At 34.4% G+C, this 25,354-nt stretch overlaps 2 protein-coding genes and 1 long non-coding RNA gene across 4 annotated transcripts; 2 read left to right on the top strand and 1 right to left on the bottom strand.

The window, feature by feature from the left end:
* Positions 1 to 707: 707 nt before the first annotated feature.
* On the bottom strand, positions 708 to 21,704 carry LOC119610226 (disks large homolog 5). Of its 2 annotated transcripts, none has more exons than XM_037965355.1 (9): positions 21,546 to 21,704; positions 9,751 to 9,849; positions 5,276 to 9,490; positions 4,612 to 5,217; positions 4,312 to 4,531; positions 4,007 to 4,248; positions 2,243 to 2,472; positions 1,960 to 2,176; positions 708 to 1,891 (listed from the first exon to the last, which is right to left on the bottom strand). In XM_037965355.1, the coding sequence occupies exons 2-9, from the start codon at positions 9,803 to 9,805 to the stop codon at positions 1,788 to 1,790; spliced, it is 5,889 nt and encodes a 1,962-aa protein (XP_037821283.1). In that variant the 5' UTR covers positions 9,806 to 9,849; positions 21,546 to 21,704; the 3' UTR covers positions 708 to 1,787. The 2 variants fall into 2 exon arrangements, with proteins under 2 accessions (XP_037821283.1, XP_037821285.1); XM_037965357.1 differs by having other exon boundaries at positions 5,276 to 9,487; positions 21,546 to 21,683.
* LOC119610227 lies at positions 21,568 to 22,260 on the top strand. Its single transcript, XR_005231977.1, has 3 exons — positions 21,568 to 21,702; positions 21,865 to 22,049; positions 22,122 to 22,260. It is a non-coding gene; the product is annotated as an uncharacterized LOC119610227 (long non-coding RNA).
* A 1,334-nt stretch (positions 22,261 to 23,594) lies between these two features.
* LOC119610220 (F-actin-capping protein subunit beta) lies at positions 23,595 to 25,337 on the top strand. Its single transcript, XM_037965348.1, has 2 exons — positions 23,595 to 23,868; positions 24,164 to 25,337. Exons 1-2 carry the CDS (start codon positions 23,866 to 23,868, stop codon positions 24,989 to 24,991), a joined length of 831 nt encoding a protein of 276 aa, XP_037821276.1. The 5' UTR covers positions 23,595 to 23,865; the 3' UTR covers positions 24,992 to 25,337.
* The last annotated feature ends 17 nt before the right edge of the window (positions 25,338 to 25,354 follow it).

The raw sequence follows: 25,354 nt of genomic DNA, 5'->3' as shown, positions 1-25,354 counted from the left end.
CTTCTACTGTTTGAAAAAACATCATTTTTTGGAGATATTTCAGACAGCGCAAAAACTTTAGTCCTTAAGTCCAATTTATCAACGTTAAAATCAAGGTTTAAACCATTATTTTAAAATCTCATTATATGGCCAAAAACTGGGGGTTTACAAACTTAAGGGCACAATATCTTCAAAACCTGATGTGATAAAGAAATTATATATAATTCGGATTTAGCGCAGCTTAACCCTTTAAAAACCAGGGAAATTGACCATAGATACGTTTAAACGATAATACCTTTTCATTTTTGGTAAGAAGTACCACGCCCACTATTTTAATTCCGCCCATTTTGATATAAACTAGTTAAAATGAAAATAAAATTGCTCGTGTACAGCTTTGGGCACAATTTAATCTAGATATTAATTAAAAATATAAATTTTAAGAGATGTCATGTCCACTATTTGTATCCTGTCCATTTTTATTTGCACTAAATGAAGTAATAAATTAATTCATATAATGTCTTATCACTTAAATATGTATTCGATAATGGGATATGCAAAGCCCACTTTTTGTGAAGATTGTGGTATACGACCCCCTTATAACTAGTGAAAGACAGGATCAATCTTTATCCCCTGGTTTCGGGTACTTTTCTACATCAATTTCCTTCATTTAATAGATCAAAATTAAAATTAAATCTATTTCATTAAAAAAACACTTAATTTTTATTTATATTTAAAAATGTTTATTTAAAAAAAGTATTTCTTGTAATTGTATAAATATTAGGTTACATTTTGTTTATTTCAATATATAAAAACATCAAATATATATATTTATAGTTTTGTTTGTAAAATGTAAATAATTAAAAATATTTAATTTTTATTTAAATAGAACCCTGTAACCCAGATTATATGTGTTGTGTGTATATAGGATATATATAAAGAAAAAAATATATATATTAATATAAAATTTTATTATTATTGTCTATTACAAAAGATTTTACAAAAAATTTAACAATTTTCAATTGTTAATTGGAAAAATAAACACTTAAAGGCACTTAATTTACATAAGTTTTATCATAAGTTTTTTTTTTAAGAAAATAAAAATATTTATTTTGAAAATACATTTAATAAGTAGTAGTTGTTGTAATAATAGTAAATAAGCTACAAGAAAAAAAAAAATCACTTAAAATAATAAAAATTTAATAAATACAACAAGAGAAAAAGAAAAAAAGGCAAAGCAAACATATTATAGCTAAAAGTTATAAGACACACTGTATATAAAGAAAAGAAAATGCAACTTAAGCTGTTAAACAATAAAGAGAAAATATTCAAAAATATATTAAAGCATAAAGTGTTTATTTAAAAATAATAAAATGAAAATACTTTTCAATTAAAGCGCTTAGTAGAAGAAAAAAACAAATAAAACGACACAAAATTAAGAGAAAAAAAAAAGAATACTAATAGTAAAAAAATTCAAGTTTGTTTTTTTTTATATATAAAATTAAAGTAAGGCTAAGTAGCTTAAACAAACACATTTTGCAGTTTCCTTAAAAAGCAAAACAAAAAAATATAAAAATAAAATACTTATTAAGCTTGTGTTAGACAGCAATTTAAAGTTAAAAAAAAATAAACATACATCTCAATGTATATATATAAAAAAATAAAATAAATTACAGTATAGTTTAATGTGCGCACAGAAGACAAATAAAATTAAAAATAAAAGAATACTATTTATATTCCATTTATGTTTTAGAAGATATTTATATATGTATATATTGTCGCTTCGTTGTTTGTTATTAGTTTTTGTCTTATCAAAGGTTGGAAACAGGCACCCATAAAATTTTATCCTGTTCCTTGTCAACTGCATCTTTAATTTGGGTACACATGTGTTTAATGCTAACACCCGGTATAACGGCTGTAAATGATGAATAAACATGTTTAAATAACAAGTGTTTTTGATTAGCATTTTGTTCTAAAACTCACCTGATATATACTGCTTATAATCACTTTCTAATTTGAGTGCCCGCTCGTACATTTCTTTAGCTGCCTTGGCTGAGATTTTTTCAGTGCCAAAGTCACGAATTTCCCGTATTTGTTTAGCCGATTTAAAACGTAAAAGTAAAACAATTGGATAGATCTGTAAACGCTGTAAACGTTCCACAGCTGATATGGATATATCGAGTATACAGTGACGACGATCCTTTGTATTAAAAGAAAAAATAATTGTTAAAATGTTGTTAATTTTAATACTTTTTACAATTCTTACATTCTTGCATGCATTGTTAATGGTTTCCACAGTTGTACATTCAAACTTATTGCCTCGCCTGCGATAATCAACGAATATATTTTGTTGTAGTCCCTCTTCCATGGCATCTTGGGAACAATCCATGGCAGTTACTTCACAAAATTTAAAGAGATTGGAAAAATCTATTGTCAAACGTTCCATAACACATTCCGATAGTGGTCCTATTATTAAAACAGGTCGGCGAACGGGAGCTGAAAAAATAAAATAAAATAAGATTTACATTTTTAACAATCCACTTTTTTAACCGCCTCTTTCTTGAGGTAATTATACACTGACAGTTTTTATACAAAAATCATTTTTACCGTCAGAATATCTATCAGTTAAGCTATAACCGGAGATTGAGAAAATGGTCATTTATCATCTACTTACAATATTTTTGTAATTTCTCACTTTAATGCAATTTCTACATCCGTATGGCGTCTTTATGAATTCTGCAGTAGTATTAGTAGCTATAACTACGATTGTGTGGATTTTTGTTTCGATATCTCCACAGATACCGACAATTCGAATGCTGTTGCTGTAACAGTTAAAACTATACAATAATCTAGTTGGGGGTTTCTACATGAATGTCCAAATTTGTGCCCATAAATCCATTGGACAAAGTGAAGTAGGTTTGGCTAAGCAGTTGAACTACATATTGTATCGTGGGGACCTTGACCACATGCTGGACATTCATTGAAGGACGGTACGTTCTATCCGTAACCAGTAGGATTCGCAATTAGTGCGCGATTGCAGTGGCATGAGCTGAGGAAGTAAGTAGGCTGTCGGAATTTGAGCTCCTTCGACCATGACTCAAAGGGTTAAATTTAGTTAGAGTGTTGCTGACAGTGGTGATAGTTGCAGGTTACTCGCAGTGAAGAACTCAATAACTATACAATTCGAATACAAATCTGTTGTTGAAACAGTTCAATTGTGACCGACGGACAGTAACTTTGCATGATAACTAAACTGGATAAGCGCAGTCTAGGGGCTTAATTAATGCTTTTGTCAATAAGTGGGACAGTAATATATATAAACTCCTAGTGTACAGAATCTCAGGTTGAAATGGCTAGGAAATAGGTTCCATGACGAACTGGGGTTAGTTGCAGAACTCAACATTCACAGTATATTAGATTTAAACAGCAAAATTCGACTGACTTTTATGGGCAGAATCAGAGGCTCTTATAGTTCTTTCTTTAAGGAAACTAATTCGGTAAAACTCTAGGTTTAATCCCTCGTAAATCAACCTGTTTCCATTTCTCTGTTCTATTTCTATATGTTTTTGTTTTATTAATGTTCTTTTTCTCTATTTTTGTATTTTCACTTCAATGAAGAGAATCACAATGGATAAATGCTTATCCATTTCCATAAAGAGCAGATCAATCGATCTGTGATCAAACAATTTTTCTAAGAAGCAAATAATCAATTACCCAAAAGTAAATTGATCGTTTAATTATTCAATTTTAACAAAAGATAAAATTAATTGATCAGTTTAGGAAAATCTTTTAATGAATAAATTGATCGATCTGTGATCGAATATAGACATTTTCTATAAGTCCTTTTCGCTATATGTAGTAATATATGTAAGAAAATATCCAAAGGATTGACATCATATATGATATAAAAATAATCCAAGGATCCGTAGAATAAGAAACTTATCGTTCTTATTAATTTTTTCCGTCATTTAATATCGTTTAGGTTCTTAAACAAATATTAACACCAAATAGTTTACAATTCTATACTTACAATCCAATCGTTCAACGCGTTGATAGCTCAAAATACCACCATCATCATTGAGGATGCCTGAGTCAGGAAAATAACTCAATTGTGTGTTGCTAAAACTAGCGATTTCGGTTGAATCTCTGGAAGAGCTACGTTGATGTTTTTTGCGACGAAAAAACGAACGACGGGTAGAGGTACTGCCACGACGGGCTGTGCTACCACTTTCACACTCTACCATTTCTGCTGCTCGTAGTTCTTCTTCCACTCTACAAAAAATTAAATAAAATTAAAGATATCATCAATAACATATAGCACATCTTAAAACTCACTTCATTTGTGAAGGTATGATGCCACATTCTTTGCGATAACCTTTACCATCTAATTTCCAAGCGCGCCATAGACCAAAAGTTCCATTAAAAACCGTATTATCCACATAAAGAACTTCATCTTTAACAAAACGTAAATCGCCTTCATTCAAGTCACCAGTACGATCAAACCCCACACGTATATAAAAAGAATCACCCGATTTATCTTTGATTTGCTTTAATTCTAAATATTTTAACAAAACAGAAGAAAGTAAACTCTATTAATAAATATAATTAGAGAACTAGTAACGAAGTTGAACTAACTTTTTAATTTATTTTGCACCAACATGGTTACAGTATCGGTTAATTTCGAGATCTCATTAGCAGCCTGTTCCGCCGTAACACAACGTAAATCTACACCATTATACTCTAATATTTGATCACCTTTTCGTACACCAGCACGATCAGAAGGTGATCCCGGATGAACGTCATGTACAAATATACCCACTTTATTGCCACCAAATAGTTTTATTCCCGGATTTTTTGACTTATCCATGTGGAGTGTAACATAACGCGGCTCCTCTTCGTATGGCAGCGTGGAGGTGGTCGAGGCCGTAGTTGTTGTTGTGGCATTTGATGAGGGTATATCTTGACTGCTGCTTATATCGGATTGATTTTCCAAACTATCGGCAAAACTCTGATCTTTTATGGATTTTTGAGAAATCATTGAAGAGGATTGAGGCATTATTGCACTTTGAGTCATTGAATTGGAAGAGGGTGGGGATGTTGGCATTGGCATAGGTGGCAAGGAGGCCATCATGGGACGTATGGGTGGTCGGGGAGAATTACGTGGCGTAGGTGATCCCGAATGATTGACCGGAGATTCAGGTTCTAAATTATGAGTGCCTTCATATTCAGTTGAGTGAAATTCTGTGAAAAAAAGAAAACAATAAAATCATTTAGTCTAATTTCTATTTGAAATACTCACTTTCTGGATTGTACTGCACCAACATAGTTATCGAGTTACCACATTGACGCAAGACATTAGCTGCTATATCATTTGTAGCCGAACGCATATTCAAACCGCATACTTCTAAGAGTTGATCGCCCACCTGAAGACCAGCACGAGTGGCAATACTTTTGTCGGCTACAGTTGATACAAAAATACCACCACCATTATTATTACATTGGATTGTAATACCAAGCGATTTATCGCTCTTTTCAATCGTGACTCTTCTAAGATCTCCAGGGCATAAAAAATCCGACGGCACATTCGAATTGCGTTTACTGCCGCCATGCGATAACACTTCAACATGAACCTGTGGCATGGGTGAACCACGACCACTATTCCCACCATTGGCAGCCACATTTGCCAAAGCTGTATGATGATGATGCGTCATAATACCACCACCACCGCCTACACTTGGATACCCAGCTACGGATGTTGATATTAAGCCTGAGGGATTATTACCCGAGGCATAATGATGATCAATGGAACCAGAACTATTCTTAACACCGCTATTTTTACTAGCTACACTTGGATTGGAGGGTATGCGTAAACGCTGATGATCTTTTTTGCGAGGAAAAGTACCGCCCTCATAGATGACGCCCTGTCCCGACGACGGAATACTGGGTAGAGGATGGTAGGCATTGTGGTTGGGTATATTAGGCGGGTAGTCATTTAAATAATGTGGATGTGTTTGTTGATGATGTTGGCTATGGGTAGAAGAATTCATATAGTCCATATCGAATTTGTCCACCGATGAAGTGGGTATACCAATGGACGAATCTAAGTGATGAGGATGAGCATTGGAAGTTGAACCACCGCTTCCCGGATGCAGAGGTGGTGGCGAGGGCAAAGTTAAAGGACTAGAGTGACGTATAGGTCTCATAGCCGAATGTGTGGACTGGGTAAAGGAGGGAAAGAGGGGCATGTGCCTAGATGGTGGACCATTGTTGGACGAGTGAAAGAGTCCAGCGCCGCTTGTTATGCCAGAGGCAATACTTTCGCTATCGCTGGGATATTTTGACACATTTTTCGAGGCCGAGCCGGGAGCCGATTGGGGCATGGGAATGCCACGTTTAGGATAGTTGGCAAGTACAGCATATTCGCTTATTGGCGGACTTTTAGTGGAGAGTATAGAATCTATTGAATTTTGAGATTTCATCGATATCATATCTAAAGAGTTTTGTTGCTGTTGATTCGAAGAATTTGATCGCATGAAATTCGTTGAATGAGGTGGTGGTTGGGGTGGTTGTAGAGGCACAAACAGCGCTGGATGGGGTGCGGATTTGTTGTTCGCTGACGGATTGTTATGGAACATGTCAAATAAATGTTGTTTACGCGATATTAAATCACCACCGACAATCATTTGCTGCTGCTGTGAATTATGTTGACCACCGTTATTAATAACCTGCTGCTGGGCCTGTTGTCCTGTGGTCTTATACAGCTCTGTAGGGGTGATGTTTAACGAGTAACGATTTTGATAGTTGTGATTTTGTATTCTAGGATTTCCGTATTTGTCGGTCTGCTTTGCCCTCATATTGGGGGCAGCTGCCATTATGGGATTGGGTCTCTGCAAAGGTTTCGACTGTTCCATAACCAAAGGTTCCGACTCCATGCCAGAAGGTGTGGCATAAACCGAGTGTCTCATATAATTATTAACCGTATAGTTATTGTTACCATTTCCCGGGGAAGAATTTGAATTTTGAAACAATACAGAAGCAGGTATAGGATTTGAATTTCTATTAGGATTGTGCTTGACATTAGAACCCACTACCCCATTGCGTATATGTGCTTGGGGTTTATTTTGCACGGGTGGTAGGGGAGGAGGCGGTGCCTCGTCGGAATCAACATGTTCATCATCTTTGTCTACATTAATGGGTCCTGCCGTAAACAAAGACAAAGGTGCACGTTTCTTTTCCCTCTGTACGATAGTGCCAGTGGGATTTTCTTGTGAAGCTTGCAGTATATTAGTTCTGGGCCAAGTACCCATACTTTTGGCAGCCGCTTCCTTTTCCTTCTTCTTGCTTTTATTGCGTTTAAAAAGATTTTCTTTACTTTTCTCCGAAGAATTTTCACTTAATACTGAATCCAAGGCTGCTAACGCATCATGTTCTTGGGCAAAATGATCACCATCGGAACCTGGTTTGGAAATGTGTATCTTCTCCTTAAATTTACTTAACATTTCGGCAATTTTTGAAGGATGCTTTGTGCCTGTAACGCGGTGCATCGAGTCTATTGAGTCTGTTTGTGCGGCCGACGTTGTCATTCTTCTTTGGGTTTCGGAATTAGAAGAATCCTGTACATTTTTTAAAGCAAAGATCGTTATTGATTCATTGCGATCATCGTTTAGAATGGACATAACGTCTTCTACAGATTGTATACCCTCCATGGATTTGTTATTGATCGATAGTATTCTATCACCGGCCTCCAGTTCCGGTTCAAATGCTGCCAACGAATTGGGTTCAATTTTGGAAATGAACACCCCAGTGTCTAAGTGCAATCCATGATTCGGATTTTGTTGCAAATTCAAATGCACTGTATAGAAATGTCTCTTACTCTGGCGTGTACGTGACACCAAAAGACTACAGCGTGGAGCTGTGGAGCGTATTTCATCAATTAACATGCGTTTGCTGAGACCCTGGCAGTCTAAACTATTGACTTTGACTATAACATCATTAATTTTCAATTTGCCAAATGCCGGTGAAACATTTGTAACGCCACACACCAATTGCCTTTGCTGGCTGTCATCTATGATAATGCCTATATCGCAATCTGCATGATAATTGGTCAACTCAATCTCCATTATATCCTCAGCCTCATAAGTGCTCATGCGGAAACTACGTCGTGAGGATGAATCATTGTTTTGATTCTGCTCCAGTTGCTCTTTGAGAACATCTATTTTCCTTTGAGCTTCATCTTTTTGTTTCTTTATTTTCTCACTATCCCTTATGGCTGAGAGTAAATCTGAAATGGCTTTGTCACGCTCTTTGCGCAAATTATCGCACAATGTTTTCACTGAATCTCTTTCTTGCACAATTTTCTCTCTTTGCGAAATGGCCCAATCTCTAACTCTCTTGGCTTCTTCGGTGTCTTGGGCAGCTCTTTCTACTTCAGCATGTGCTTTTTCTAAACTTTTACGCAATTTTTCGATTTCTTTGAAATCATCTTTGCTATCGGAGAATTCCTTGGACCAAGTACTTTCACGTGATTTTAGCAAGTCTCTTTTCTTTAAATCAGCTATGGATTGTTGTAAAGCTTTCAGTTCATTTTTATACATAATTTCATCTTTTTTATACTGTTCCAGCTCTTTATTGGCTGCCGCCAAATCATCGGACATTTTTTGATGTTCCTGCAATACATTGTCTTTCTCCGACAATAATTGATTTAGTTCTTCCTCAATGCGACCCTTCTGCATTGTAATCACTAACATTTTATTGGATTCTGCTGCCAATAAACTTTTCAACTTTTGATTTTCTTTTTCCATAATTTCACGCTGCAATTGGAATTGTTCCCGTTGCATATTGAATTGATCGCGTGCATCACAAAAGAATTTTCTCTCCTTATCGAAATCCATTAAAGCAGCATTATAATTCTTTTTATACTTTTCCTTCTCCTTCATCAAATCATTATTTCTCTCCGTGCTGAGGATAAGCTCTTCCTTGAGTTGATCATTTTTCGGACAAGTGCCATCACATTTGCCCCCCGCCGTTCCATTTCCCCCAGGACCACCCCTACAGCCGCCATCATTATAATCACAATAATATGAATTGGCATTTCTCTCCGCTTGCGGATTAGCACTCTCATTTTCCAAACGCATTAATTTACGTTCCAACATTGAATTCTGTTGTTTCAATCGTACATTCTCCGCAGCCACATCAGTTAGTTTGTTGCGTTCGGAACTTTTTATTTGATTCATAGCTGCATTATATTGCTCTTGATAAAATGCCAATTGATTTTCTAGATTATCACATTTTCGCACCGTATCAGCATGTTGATGCCGCAGTGTTTTCAGTTCCATTAGTGCGGAATCATATTGTATTTTAATGGTGTCATATATTTTTGGATTACCAGATCCAACACCACCACTACTGTTGCCATTATTAGCATTATTATTCATGCTGCCTGCTGTTGTACTGCCACTAGAGTTCGACGGTGGCCGTAGTGTACGATCATAATCGGCATATTCAGGACTTTCTTCTGGAAAACGTAAGAATGTTAATTAATCAAGTGAATCTATATTATAGAACGAATAAATTCATTTACAAGACTAATTTAATACGAAGATTGTTTTTCCATACTACACAATTCCCTTACTGTCAAATATTATTAACAATTTAGTTAATTTATTCAAAATAATAAACAATCTACTATTCTCTACCACAAAATCGTTAACCTACTTTATAACCCGCTATACATATGTATGTATGTATGTGTTCATCATAAAAAACATTACTTACCTTCTTGACTACTAGTACTGGTTAAAGAGAGATCTCCTGAAGCCATTTTAGCCATCACATCATTTATTTTATATTAACAATCTACTCGAACAAAGAAATCTGTAAAAACAAAAATAAGTGACATAATCAAATGTAATTAGAAATTATTATTAAAACTTCTGTTGAATTGTATAATTGAATTAGATAAATTTGAAAAGTATAAAATGCAAGAACATTGAAAGATATGATAAGGAAGCAATGGCCTAAATAATGAAACAACAACAGAAATACATAATAGTATACGTAGTAAGTATAACAGTGTTGAAGAACATTATAGTGATTGTGGAAGTGAGAGTTGATATTTAAATAAAAATGAAAAAATAAATTTTTTTGGGAAGTAAATCTGGCATTTCAAAACTTCTGGTCTGATCGGGACATAACTTGATTGGGGCATTCGTAGTTTAAGTTTGAAAATTTTAAATCTTGAAATTTTTTATCCCCAACCATAATGGAAACCATAATTCCGCGAAGAACTATATACCGATAATTGATCAAAAAATAACCAACTAAAAGGTAATAATAAATAAATAAATAAATAAATAAATAAATAAATAAATAAATAAATAAATATTTTTAATGTTTTTGAAGCGTACTACTGTTTTAAAGATACAAATTTTAAGCTTTTGTATTTATACCCTACACCACCATAGTGGAGAAGGTATTATACGTTTGCACTGATATTTGTAACACCCAAAAATATTGGTCTTACACCCACCTTGAAGTATTCCAATCGACTTAGAATCATTTTCCGAGTCGATTTATATATGTCTGTCCGTCTGTCCGCCTGTGTGGTCATGTAAGCCTTGTACGCAGGCTACAGCTCGCAATTTTGAAAATAATTTGATGAAATTTAGTTCATACTCTTCGACCCAAGAACAAATCCTATTGAAAATGGTTGAAATAGGTTATTTTTCGTTTTTTTTTTAAGTTTTTTGTTTATATTTGCACAATTTAACTCGTTTTAGTTATTAAAATTGATAAATTGTCAAAATTAGCTAACGTATTCGCGCGCCGCTTATGACGCTTTCAAAAGTAGAAAGTAGCATTCTACGCGTCAAGGCATCATACGCTTTTGTGCTTGTAACTTCTAGCACACAACAACATTGATTCTACTTTTTTGACAGCCGTGTAGAACGCAAAGAAGCGTAAAACGTGTGGTGTGGACCTCCAGCTTGACGATTGAAAAGCTGTTACAAGCACAGGAATTTTCTCCGATCAGCTTGGTCTTCACCAAATGCAAGCAATATTTCTATACTGTAAAGTATGCCAACAAAACGACCGCGAGAAACAGTCTTACATATCTATATATATATAAAAGAGTAGCGTTACTGACTGACTGATTCATCATCGCACAGCCCAAACGGCTGAACCTAGAATCATGAAATTTTGACAGTAGATGTGTTTTTGATTATGGAAATTGGAAATTTGTACATTTACGGATAAAAAGGGGAAAAAACGGGTAAAACAGGTTTTCTTAATTATCTTACACAATATTAGTGATACAAGAAAAATTTTAAATGCACCTGTATCTACTCTTAAAATGAGCAGATGGGTGTCTGGTACTTTTTTCGAATTCGTACTTTTAAGGGGCAAAAATGAGTAACAAAGGTGATTTTATTACTTTTTTTGGCCCTTTATAACTTTTGAACTAATTAACACAATACAATTTTTATGAAAATTTTGGATACATCTCCCAAAATTATGAGACACCTATTTCGTACTTTTTTAAAATTCAGTCCTTTATGGGTGTAAAAGGGAGAAAACTGTATTTATGGTACTTTTTTTAGCACATTAAGAAAACTTTTTCGGTTTATTGAATTATTCCTATTAAATTACGGACTAACTCTGTAATATTTATTGTAATAAAATTTTTTCTATATCACTGGGGAAAAAAGTACCAAAAGGGAAAAAACGGGAAATTTAATTTTATTCAAACCCATTGAGCCAATTTTTATAAAATTTGAAAAAGTAGTTTATTTACTCAAAATAAGCTTTTGGTATATTATTTTGGAATTCGAGTACTAAGGCCTATATAGGAACAAATTCGAGTAAATTGTTTGGTACTTTCTGAAAGCACTATTTTTCTGGAACAAATGAATGCAGATTTGAATCGTTTGAGTTTTATCTGTGATATATAGATTTAAATACGGAACATTTTGTAAACTTAATTCTCGAAAAAGTATATTTCTAAGCGAAAAGGGGAAAAATTGTATTCTTTATTAGTACTTTCCACTTAGGTAAAATTTATTCCACTTTTGGTACTTTTTCTTTTTTCAAATAATACTCTTTGTATGTTTTTTAATACGAATTCAAAACATATGATTATTAAATATACACGGTCTTCATTGAATAAGATTCTTTAAGAGAGAACTTTTTAGTATTTTTTATCTCATAAATGGTACTTTTTTAATTTTCTAAAATATTCAACCAAGGAACATTAATTTTAACATACATGGTCTTGATTGAATAATATTCTGTAAGAGGGAACTATTTGGTACCTTTTAGATTTTTTATAATTGTTAACCGGAACACATTGAGAGATTTTTGTACTTTTTCGTTTTTCCGATGGTACTTTTTGATATTTTTACGATATTGAACATAGATATTGAAAATAAAATTTAAGATGTAGGGACCTTAGTAAATGAGAATATACTGAAAGTGACTTTTGGTACTTTTTCATTCATTAAAATTATATATTTTGAATTTATGTTTATTCTAGGGAAAAATTAAATTGTCAACAAATTCGCAGATAACAAATAGACCTGCCACGAAGATTATCCTCAAAAAATATATTAATTTTCCGCTGTCTGCCACCACTCTCCATGAGCGCAGACTGTGATAATCTCAAAACAATCTCAAGAATGTGTTACTAACGAGTATTTTAAAGAATAAACGGATATTCAAACAAAAAGGTGACAATAGTTATGATTTTATTGTATGAAGCTAATTTAAGCTCAAGTAAAATAAGATCTACATGACACATTTTGTGAAAATGATCCAAAAAACCTAACATAGCCAGATTACTGCACGTTGTACGATATCCTCTTTGGCATAGCTTTAGTTTAATTTAAAAATAATTTTCATTAAAAGTGTAAAGAGTTCCTGGAGCAACTAGGTATAATTAGGGCCATAAACTACCAAGAAAAGAACCTGTTACATAAAATTATATAGACAAACAGCCCAATACAATACTATTATAGACGACTAATATTCGAGTATATTTTATTTATGTTTTTTTTAAAATATATTAGAAATATGTATATGTAAAAATGAGATCAGAACCACTTTACCTTTTTATACGATAATTTTTAATAAAACATATTTTGTAATATTCACACTTTTTGTGCCATCTCTGAAGTAAATCAATTCTAATAACAACTTAGCTACAATTCAATTCATTTGATAATTAACTCTTTTCCATATAAATAAGATAGAAATAATAAACATCAATTAATAATTAACCATATTTTATATATTATTTATTGGCAGTGTTTTAAAATAAAAACTAAACACTCGCACATACAACAGATCAACCAAGTATTATAACAAGGTCATCATTCAAAGTTTTAAATTACTTGTTTCAGCTGTTTTTAGAGTTTTTAAATGTAGACGATGTTTTTTATTTATAAAATATAAAATATAAAATATATTATTTATTTTACTGCATTATTTATTTAAACATTTACATTCAAAGGTCTCCAAAACTAAATATCTGCAAAGGGAAAATCCCAAAAAATTAATACAAAAATTGTTTATCTGTATATATATTTAATATTATAATTATTTATTTGTTAGTTTGTTTTGTTTTCTAAATCCGGGTGACTTAGTTTTGTAAAAAAAAAAAAACGTTAAACCATAATAGCAAACAATTATTACTAACATTTCTTATTTTGTTAAAGAAATAAAAATCAAATCATGTTTAAAAATAGAAGAAATAAAACATATAAAGTAAAAAATAATTAAATAAAGCTATGCGTAGCATTAGTTAAAGTTTATTTTAAACATCACTGAACAAACTAATTGTTAGTAATTATAAATATGTTTATACCCTACACCACTTTAGTGGGGAGGGTATATTGGATTTGTGCTGATGTTTGTAACATACAAAAATATTCGTCCTAGACCCACCTTAAAGTATACCAATCGACTTAGAATCGTTTTCTGAGTCGATTAAGCTATGTCCGTCCGTCCGTCCGTCTGGCAGGCTGGCTGTCCATGTAAACCTTGTGCGCAAGGTACAGGTCGCAATTTTCAAGATAATTGGATGAAATTTGGCACGCACGTTTTATTTGACCCAAGGACGAAGCCTATTAAAAATGGTTAAAATCGGTCCATTATTTCACCTAGCCCCCATAGAACAGAACCCCCCGAAAAGGGCTTTTGAGCTCATAATTTTGTTAAATTTACAGATATATCGATAAAATGCGGCACAACTAAGTTTTATAGAAGTCTGGATGACCCTGCCAAATTTCATAAAGATCGGGCCACATTTGACTCTAGCTCCCATACAAAGTCCCCTTCAGAAAATTACTTGAATGTCCCAAATTAACTTATAAACACAAATATCGCGATGAAATTTAGCACAATAAAATATTATGTAAATACAAATATATTCACAAAATTTTATCGGGCTTGGTCCATATTTGCCCCTAGCCCCCATATAAAGCCTCTTTCAGAAAATTAGTTTTTCATCCATAAATTGCTTAAATGTATCGGAACAAGGGAATATTGAAGATAAATGCTTTATTATGAAAAATAAATCACATTTAATATTCATAACTGGTGTAGGGTATCATATGGTCGGCCACGCCCGACTATACTTTCTTACTTGTTTTTTATTTTGTTTCTTACTTAATTTTTTGTTTTGTTTGTATATAAAAAATATAAAAAAAATATGTTTTTATACTATTGCAATATTTGCGTTAGTTGGGTGAACAGAAATTATCAAAGCAAACTGTATTAATTAAGTTTGAGTATTGAAACAAATATGAATGTATTAATTTGCAAATACCCTACAACTGAAGTATTCACTATTGTTTGTTTTTAACGATCCCTTGAGGACACCGGAACCTTATACATACATATACGTTCCCACGACAATCGGTTCTTCGCACCGGAACGACTCGGAGTTCAACGAACAACGACCAAGGATTGTCAACTCAGCCACACCGACTTTACACGTATGTATTCTCTATTCTTCTTTTTTCTTTTAAGGGGCAGACTATTCCGGCAAATCTGCTCCGTATTCTTTTGGTCCGAGCCGGAGTTGAACAAAATCCAGGACCATGGTACTGCTCTGTTTGCCACGGAGTTCTGCACTCTAACAGACCATCAGTTAGGTGCACCGTTTGCAACGAGTGGGTCCACTTCAGGAAAGATGCCAACCGTAACTGCAGCGGTCTGATTTAATCTTGGGGAGTGGAGTGATGGTTTCGTTGCCCAGTGTTGCATTAATAGACAACGCAGCCCTTCACCGTCCTCAACGTCATCAACATCGACGCAATCGAGCACGGCTACACCTCCTCCCCAACAGCATCTAACACAACAGCAACACAGGCCACTACAACACCCACAGCCACAACAACAAATACACTCGCAGCCACTAACACCTCAAATTGCTGCCCATAGACCTGAAGTGTTGACATTAATGCAGTTTAATTGTAACGGCCTCCTTAGTAAGATCACAGAGGTAACTCACTTTATGCAGCATCATAAAGTCCAGATCGCAGCGATCCAAGAAACCAAATTAACGTCCAGCTGCCAATTACAGCGTTGTAATAATTACAACATCTTGCGAATGGATCGCGCAAGGAGCGGTGGTGGAGGCATCGCATTCATCGTACACAACTCTGTGCAGTACAGACTCATTTCGCCTGACCTTAATAGCCCAGATCCAAACATCGAACACCAAGGGATTGCGGTTAAGTCAGGTGCTGCCGAAATTGAGCTGTACAACGTGTACATTCCGCCAGTCAACAGCTTACCTGCAGGTTATCACCCTGACATCAAATTCCTCCTGGAAGGTGATAACCGTGTCGTGATGGGAGACTTCAATGCTCATCACGAGCTCTGGCACTCGAATCTCGGGGATGACCAGAGGGGTATAGCATTTGCGGAACAGATAGACAACTCCACGTTTTGCACAGTGAATGACGATGCCCCCACCAGAATTATGGGTAGTTGCACGAGCTCGCCAGATATAACAATTTGTAGTGCTGGTCTCTTAAACTATACGTCCTGGCAACCTATAGTTTCGCTGTCATCAGACCATCTACCCATAATAATAAAGCTTGACAAACCGACGGACTTTATAGTCTCTGAACGCCGGACTTATAAAAATCAAAAAAAGGCAGACTGGATAAGCTTCAGAGAGTTTACCAACCGCAAGTTTAGGAATTTACCCCCCCCTTCTGACGTGCGCTCCGCAGAAAGGGAGTTCCGGGAAATCGTCCTTGCTGCCGCTGCTCGTACAATACCTGCTGGTAGAATCCCGCTTATAAGACCAAATTTCCCAGCAACAGCAGCGGAACTAGCAGATGAGCGAGACGAAATCCGAAGAACCAACCCCAGCGATCCCAGAATTCAACAGCTCAACCGTGAGATCAGCAAGTTGGTTAACGACTACAAGCGGGAAAAGTGGGTAAATCACCTAAAAACCTGTAACCTAACCTCCGGAGCCAGCAAACTATGGTCTACTGTCAGATCTCTGTCGAATCCAGCCAAACATGAGGATAGGGTCGCGATATCCTTCAATGGAAATACCGTATCCGACCCTAAGCGCTGCTCGAACTACTTTGCACGTCAATTTATAGAGCACCCCGACAGAGACAAGGCGAAAAGAAGCATCGTAAGGAAGGTACACGATCTTCGAGTCAGTGACAGACCATATGTTTTTACTACGAGCGAGGTTACGAAGGTCATCAGAGATGCTAAGTCATCGAAAGCTATTGGCCCAGACGGTATATCCATGTTGATGCTGAAAAATCTGGATGAACCGGGAGTTGAGTACCTTACAAAAGTCCTCAATTTGTCGATGTCAACCCTTATAATACCCGAGGTCTGGAAATTGGGCAGGGTTGTTCCCTTGCTGAAGCCAGGGAAAAGTGCAAACCAGGGAGAATCTTACAGGCCTATCTCCCTCCTGTCACCAATTGCCAAGACGCTTGAGGCACTACTCCTCCCGGAATTACAACAACACCTACATCCTGCAGATCATCAACATGGATTCCGCCTAAAGCATAGTACGACAACAGCTTTAACCGCCATCACCACACAAGTTTGCCACGGCCTTAATCAGGCCCGACCATGTCAACGAACGGTCCTCGTGGCACTCGACCTATCAAAAGCGTTTGATACGGTCAATCACGCCATTCTCTTCAGAGACATTTTAACATCTGGTCTCTCTGACAACACCAAGAGATGGCTAGTGAACTACATGTGTGGTCGACAGTCATTTGTGGAGTTTAGGAACCAGAGATCTAAATCTCGTAGAATTAAACAGGGAGTACCCCAAGGTGGAGTTCTTTCGCCGATCCTGTTTAATTTCTACATGTCTAAACTCCCAACACCCCCGGACGGCGTCCAAATAATATCTTACGCCGATGACTGCTCGATATTGGCCACGGGCAATAGTATTGATGACCTTTGCGGCTTGATAAACAGTTACCTATGTGATCTTTCCAGCTTCTTCCATTTAAGGAATTTAAAAATATCGCCTACGAAATCCTCAGCAACTCTCTTCACCACCTGGACTAAGGAAGTAGGGCTAGAACTGGATGTGACAGTCGATGGCGGAAAAATTCCGACGGTAAATCACCCCAAAATACTTGGTGTCACATTCGATAGCCTCCTTATGTCCTCAGCGCACACCACTGCAATCTGCAACAAGATGCGAAGTAGAAACAAGGTACTCAAGTCTCTAGCCGGCAGCACTTGGGGAATGGATAAAGAAACCTTGTTGACTACCTACCAAACGATTGGCCGGTCAGTGGTAAACTACGCAGCGCCAGTGTGGACACCTAGAGTTAGCGACACGCAATGGAAGAAGCTTCAAAGCTGTCAAAACGCAGCCCTAAGAACGGTGACAGGCTGCATTCAAATGACATGCGAAGAACATCTGCATGACGAAACGAAGATGCTTTCAGTTAAGGAACATAACATCATGCTGTCAAAGCAGTTCCTACTGGGATGTCATCGGAGGGGCCACCCTAACCACCATCTAACGGAGTTAGAACCCCCCCCGAGGCATGTCAGGAAAGATCTTCGTATGTATGAGAGTGACATCCAAGAACACCTGGATGATATAGAGGACGAAAGCTCATACAGGACAGCTTTGAATACTATCCATCAACAGGCGGTGGAAGACTCCATCAATTCCCACCGAGATAGTATAATACTGGGAGGCCGTCCCCCACCCGTTGCAAACGAGGAACGAAACCTACCACGTCGTACTAGAGTGGTATTGGCACAACTAAGATCCGGATGGTGTACCCGTTTAAACTCGTACTGGTCGAGAATAAACGACACCATTCAAGATCTTTGTCCTGCGTGTGGAACAGGCCCACACAATGTTCAACACCTTTTTAACTGCAGGGCAAATCCAACTCAGTTGGAACCTGAATCCCTTTGGACTCAGCCGTTGGATGCGGCTCGTCTACTGGGTTTAGATCTAACGGAGTTGGATAACCAGAGCGAAGAAGAAGAAGAGTAGGGAATAATGTTTAAATATATATACGTGTAATTTCAGGTGTCGCTGCTACAACAACAACATACATATATCTATTCCCAATGTTGCACTATAAGTACATTTTATTGCATCGCAACTTCTTCTGATTACTGTCTCATAACCATATTAAGTAAAGACACAGTTAAAGTTTATGTTTTTGGAAAATAATTTAGATTTACTGGGCGAGCTGTCGACATAAAACATGACTCGAAGTTTTTGTGAAATTAAAGATAAACTTAAACATGAGTAATAAAAAAACCTCCCCTTTTTAACTTCGTTTTGCGGACCATTCGGGATGTTGCCTAGTGATCCAAGGACCATTGTTTGAGAACTTTTGTTCTAGAGCAGTTGCTTCATTGTCTTTACCTATAAATCATATTTTCTCATTTTAAAAAATCTGATACATTTTTGTGTCACTTGTTAGTAAAGTTATCAATATTGACTCTCTTGTAGGAACAGTTGGCAATGTCTAGGAATCTTTCATAGATCACTAATTCATAATGACAATTCAAAGATTCTACACTAGGGTTATGAACAAAATTAGGCTGTAGTGTTCTAATACCGAAAACGGAATGGTTTCCTGCTATTATTTCGATTGATATTGCTTTATCTTCTCCAAATTCCCTATTTTTTTTTTTTTTTTGGTAAATTGGGTTAAGAAGGGTTATGCAGCATAAAAAGGTGCCACTTCACCCTTTATAGAAAGTGAAGATCCAAATATAGAGAAGCAAACACTAGAAAAACAAAAAGAACGTAAATAAAGAGGAGGGAGGAGTGGAAACAGGTCGATTCCCGAGGGATTCCAACCTAGAAGTTTTGCCAAATCAATTCTCTAAAGAATGAAGTGTAAGAGAACCTGAATTTCCCTATAAAACCCAGTCGAAGAAATGAGTAATTTCTCTGATAAAACTTTTAAATTTCCGCAAGTTGATCAGAAAATCTATTTCCAAGCCATTTCAACATGAGATTTTGTATTCTAGGACAGTGAAATATTATCTAGTTTCTCTGAATTTTCGCATAACCTGCAATAGTCCGCTACATTACTCTCCCACTTACAGACAATATCCCTAATTCAGCAATGTCCATTAAGATCCCTGTCAGAATCCTTAGACTGATCATTTCCAGTACTATAAGTATCTTGGTAGCCCTATGGTTAACTCACAAAGCATAAATATTACATATTTTTTTTTGATTTTGATTTTTGATTTTGATTTTATTTAAAATTTCTTTGTTTATTAAGACAATAATGAAGTTTTTAATGAATGTTTTTATAATCCCACATTCTGTGACAAGCTTGAAAATGGATGCAGTTAATATTGAAATATAGGACTATGTATTTCAAATTTATATTCGCAATTTGTTATTCGAAATAACAGACGTATTTGATTTGAGCCAAAACTTACGAATTTGCAATTACATTTCATTCTAACAGCCCAAAAAGCCAGTATATTTCCCCTAATGGGTGTACATACAAAATAAATTAGCAACTAGCTCGTTTGTTATTATGCATAATGGGTAAATATCTAATTTTTAACCTTCCAAATATTTCACTGATGTCTAATTAACAAATTTCTCATTTAACATTCTAAATTGTATGCTTATGGCTTTTTAAATGTACATAATTGTATTAATTTAATGAGCATTGGCCTTATATGTTCATATATTCATTCATCACAGCTTTTCTCATGACCTGGTTAAGAAAAAATAATTTCATTTGAAAAATAATTAAATTTTCAGTGTCTGCACAATTGAGACAGACACAAACTTTAATTAGACTCCCTGTGCACTTTCGCTAATTAACAAATCAAAATAATAATAAAAAATTTTGCAAAAAACTGCATTAGACTAGTGAAATTTAAATGTGTGTAATGTGCATGCATGTTTGTATATTAAAATAATAAAAAAATATATAAACTTGTAAACCAAAAGATAGGTTTTTCGTAAAATATATGTGGTCTAATACTGACTTAATTCTTCTCTTACTCTTGTAACACCTTAACTAACCTTAAAATATACCAATCAGCTTAGAATCACTTTCTGAGTCTATTAAGCTACGTCATTCTCTTGACGAAGCCAATTGAAAACGGATGAAATTGGCCCATTATTTCATCTAGTCGACATAGAACCGTACCCCCCAAAAAGGGACCTTGAGCTCATAATTATGTTAGATGTTCTAGTATCTCTACAAAAATTGGCTCAATCAGTTTTTTGTACTAGTCTAAATGTTTCTGCCGATTTTCGCAAATATTAAATCTCATTGACACACCCGAGATGGGGGCAAAGATCACCAAAGTTAGACATCTCTGGTATGTACCTAATATATAGAGGTCTATCCAAACTTTTAGTTTGTGGTCTTTGTTCAAAAATGTTAATAAATATGAAATCTACTATACAAAGTCCTGTTTTTCGAACAGCAGTTCCAAATATGTATTTAAGTTTAAAAAAATGCATTTCCATCAGTATGAATTATGTACAGAAAATCTTGCAAACAATTTTTAAAGTATGTATGTACATTAGGGTGATAACTTTTATACAATCTAAGTTGAAATAGTGTATTTTCATTTAACAAGTTACACACTGTAGTTTGTAACGCGTCTGCCGCGAAAAGTTCAGCAACTTTCAACTTTTGACGCGTCGGCAGCTGATCATGGTTGTATTTTGTTTTGTGTAGAATAAGAATAAACTTAAATGAAATAAATTTCACCAACAATGAAAGACAAATATTAAAAAATAAACAAAAACTTAAAATTTTGATTTTTAAAACAGTAATAGTCTTAAAAAACATTAAAAGAAAGACCAAAATGACGCGTGGTGCGTAACTTGCAGCTTGTAAACCGCGAAAAGTTTGAAAAGCGTAAAACGCGTTGCCGCCTCAACGCGTGTTGTGTACTTCCTCCTTAATTTTGTTTATACCCTAATGTACATACCTACATACGAATTATAACACTTAGAAATTAAATCGGCAATAAAGTTTATACATAATTAAAATTGTGATGAAATAATGAAAAAATATATTAAAAAATGTATTTACCTTTAATACAAAAATCCAATTAAATGCGTGAAAATTAAGCACTTTGGCTCTGCCAGTAAACAAGCAACTTTTAACTTTATGTTTAAACCGCTTTCAAGACCTTCTCACACATACAAAAAAACCATAGAAACCCCGAAAAAAATCAGTGGGAAACTTGGTAAGTTCTTGCCAAAAAGAATAAACTAATAAAAAATGATCATATAGGTACACAAAAACCAAAATATGTATTTTTATCAAAAAAATACTTGTTTGTTGTTTTAAAAAAGAGTTGAAGTTTAATTTGTTTTTTTTTTTTTGTTTCTTTTAAAAACCTGTCAAGAAAGCGGCAAAGACCGACAAAATTTAAAAGAAACAATAACGAATTGAAGGTTGTTTTTTAAACGAACAAGAAAGTAGTTGGTTTCACAATTATTATATGATGTAGTTGCGGATGTGATGATTATATGTAATTGGAGCAAAATATCTTTGTTAAACACCTCCTTCTACAGAACAGGTGACAAATAGGTAAAGCAACAGGCGAATTTAATGACGTTTGTTATTTTTATTTTTCTCTTTTTGCACTTTTTCTTTTTTTAGGTACACGCACTTTAACACATTCAGTCCAGAAGATGTTGTTTTTACTGAACAACAATATTCAGTCTTATCGATAAAAATGTGATAACAAACACTTTGATATTAATTAACACAATTAATTAAGAAAAACCGCACTAAAAATATTGTACATTTTTCATGTTCACATTCCTTCTTGGCTTTCTACCATTTACAACAAAAATTCCCATACAAAATAAACCCACAATGACATCCACCAGCCAGCAACTGACGTTTTACGTCTCCATTTACTGTTATTTTATTTTTATTTTTTTCTAATTCATTCATCTATTTTTTCATTCTTTAATACTTTTTCTTTTCTTTTTTTCTACACTTTTCTCAATTTTTTTTAACCCGTCATACAATTTTTTTCATCTTTGATCAACATTTTTTCACAATTTTCAAATGCATTTTTCTTGCTATAAATTTATTTTTAACCACTTAATTTTTATATAATTTTAAAGCTTATTTGTTGGTGTATCATTTTATATAGAATTTTTTAATAAATATGAGTTTTTTAAGGTATAAAAACTAAATTAAAAATTTTTTTTAGAAGTGAAATTTTTTATTGCACTGCAACGAATGAAATGTAAAAAAAGACGACGTCTCTTGCTCTCAGCTAGTGATGACAACTGTTTTAATATAAAAACGCTTATGGTGTTCTAAAAACGCTACAAAATTTTTGGATTTTTTACAACTGATATTATCAAATAAATATTTTTAATAAAAACAACAAATATCTGATTTAAATATAATGAAGAAAAAGGAAAAATTTTGGAATAAATCTATTTTATCACCTTAAACGCTTGATTAAAAAAATATAAAAACTTATATTTTACAGTAAAATTTTTAAGTTGACATCACTGCTCTTCTATGTAAAATATGGTACTTGTTCATATATAAAAGCTGACAGATGTGAAATCAATAACAAGTGCAAACTTGGTGGCACCAACAATTTACACTTGTGGTAAAACATTGAGGACAATTATCACTTTATTTGTAATAAATATATGCAATTGTGTTAACATGTTAAAACTAAAAAATGTATAACTACACAGTCCAACGAAATTAAGGTTTCAAGAAAAAATTAATCTGTGAGATATATTGACCTATTTTGTTTACTATTTTATTCACTTTTTTATTGTCAAAAGAATTTTGAAAAAAGTAAAATTGAATTTTAATCTGCCCTCTGACTTTATACCAATATGGTGGACGTTATTTAATTAAAATAACAGAATTGAATATATGTATGGCACACAAGTATAAAAGATTAAAATGCGAAAAATCAGTATGTAATACGACAATTTTATTTACAATTTTCATAACAGCACACAAAATAATACTGGGATTAGAAAAAATTAGTTAAAAAGCTTTTTGTGCGTTATGTTTAAACGTTTTGTTCAGTGATGCCCAGTTTTGTTACTAATACCGTTTTATTAGATACACCCTGTAAATATTTGTCATCATCATATACTACGAACTGTCAAAACAAAGAAAAGAGAAAAAATTTCTTAGCTGCAGAAAAAAGCCATTCCCGATTCATCAGCAATTTTCCTGACCCCATAATTCGGGAAAACCTTTGAAACTATTTAAAATAAAGTATTAAACTTTAAAAATTATAAAAATTGTTAATAGCTTTAAAAAAACAATCTACAATATCCACAAAGAAAAGCTATATAAAAATTACTGCAACCTATAAAGTGTAGAAAGAAGAAAAAAGAAATACAAAAAAATGGTGAGTAATAATAGGAAGGCAATATTTTGGAGTTCGAAAACGCAAATAGATTTATAGTACAATCAAAATGATAAATAAAAAAGCACAATGTATAAATAATATGGATTTAAATGAGTACTTAATGGTATTAAAAGTCTTTTGTTTATGAGGGAGGAGCACTACCGGTCTGCTTGAAGAGGCCTTTAAAAAAAAAACGATGAGTCAATTTTTAGTTTTTAAGAGGAGAAATAAATAAATGATAACAATTTTTATCTTGTTTTTTTTACCTTATAAAGTAATTTTTATATATTTTTAGTCTGAATTACAAATGGATTGTGCTTTAGATTTAATGCGTCGTTTGCCGCCCCAACAAATCGAAAAGAATTTAAGTGATCTTATTGACTTGGCACCCGATCTATGTGAAGATTTACTTTCCTCCGTAGATCAACCATTGAAAATTGCCAAAGACAAGGAACATGGCAAGGATTATTTATTGTGTGACTATAATCGTGATGGTGATTCATATAGATCTCCGTGGTCGAATACCTATTATCCCCCCTTAGAAGATGGTCAAATGCCCTCGGAGCGTTTGCGTAAATTGGAAATTGAAGCCAACTATGCCTTCGATCAATATCGCGAAATGTACTATGAGGGTGGTGTTTCTTCAGTCTATCTATGGGACTTGGATCATGGATTTGCTGCTGTTATACTTATTAAAAAGGCGGGCGATGGCAGTAAAAAAATTCGTGGCTGTTGGGACTCTATACATGTTGTGGAAGTCCAAGAAAAACCTACCGGTCGTACAGCACACTATAAACTTACATCCACCGCTATGTTATGGTTGCAAACCAACAAACAAGGTTCCGGTACAATGAACTTGGGTGGCTCTCTAACCCGGCAAACTGAACAAGACGCCAATGTTAGTGAGTCTTCACCACACATTGCTAATATTGGACGAATGGTCGAGGAAATGGAAAATAAAATACGCAACACCTTAAACGAAATCTATTTCGGTAAGACCAAAGATATCGTCAATGGTTTGCGCAGCACCCAACCTTTGGCCGATCAGCGACAACAAGTGGCCATGAAGCAAGATTTAGCTGCGGCTATTTTGAGACGCAATGTTAAACCTGATTCTAACTGAAATTAAAATGGCTCATAGAGCCACCACCCACATAGCAGTTTAGATGATGATGATGAAAATGATGTCGATGATAATAGTTGGGAATGGCGAGACGAGAAGTTGTACAAGAAGAAAACAAAGTTTATGAATGTTGAAAGAAAGCGAAAGTATTAAATTATTCAACATGACTGGGCATTAAGATGTTATAAAAATCACCTTTTTTATATGTATTTTATTTGTTTAGGAAATCAATCAATTACATGAACAAAAACACAAAAAAAAAAAAAAACAGAATTATATAGGCCTAGTTATTTAAACATAAATAGTATAGACGTAATATTTAAATAAAAAACAAAGTCAAAAAACACTTTAAACTTCAAGTTG

The sequence above is a fragment of the Lucilia sericata genome, unplaced genomic scaffold (assembly GCF_015586225.1).
Source record: "Lucilia sericata isolate MDLA Ls3-8-SP2 unplaced genomic scaffold, ASM1558622v1 Contig001140F_arrow, whole genome shotgun sequence".
Lineage (NCBI taxonomy): Eukaryota > Metazoa > Arthropoda > Insecta > Diptera > Calliphoridae > Lucilia > Lucilia sericata.
This window is presented reverse-complemented; position numbering and strand designations above follow the sequence as displayed.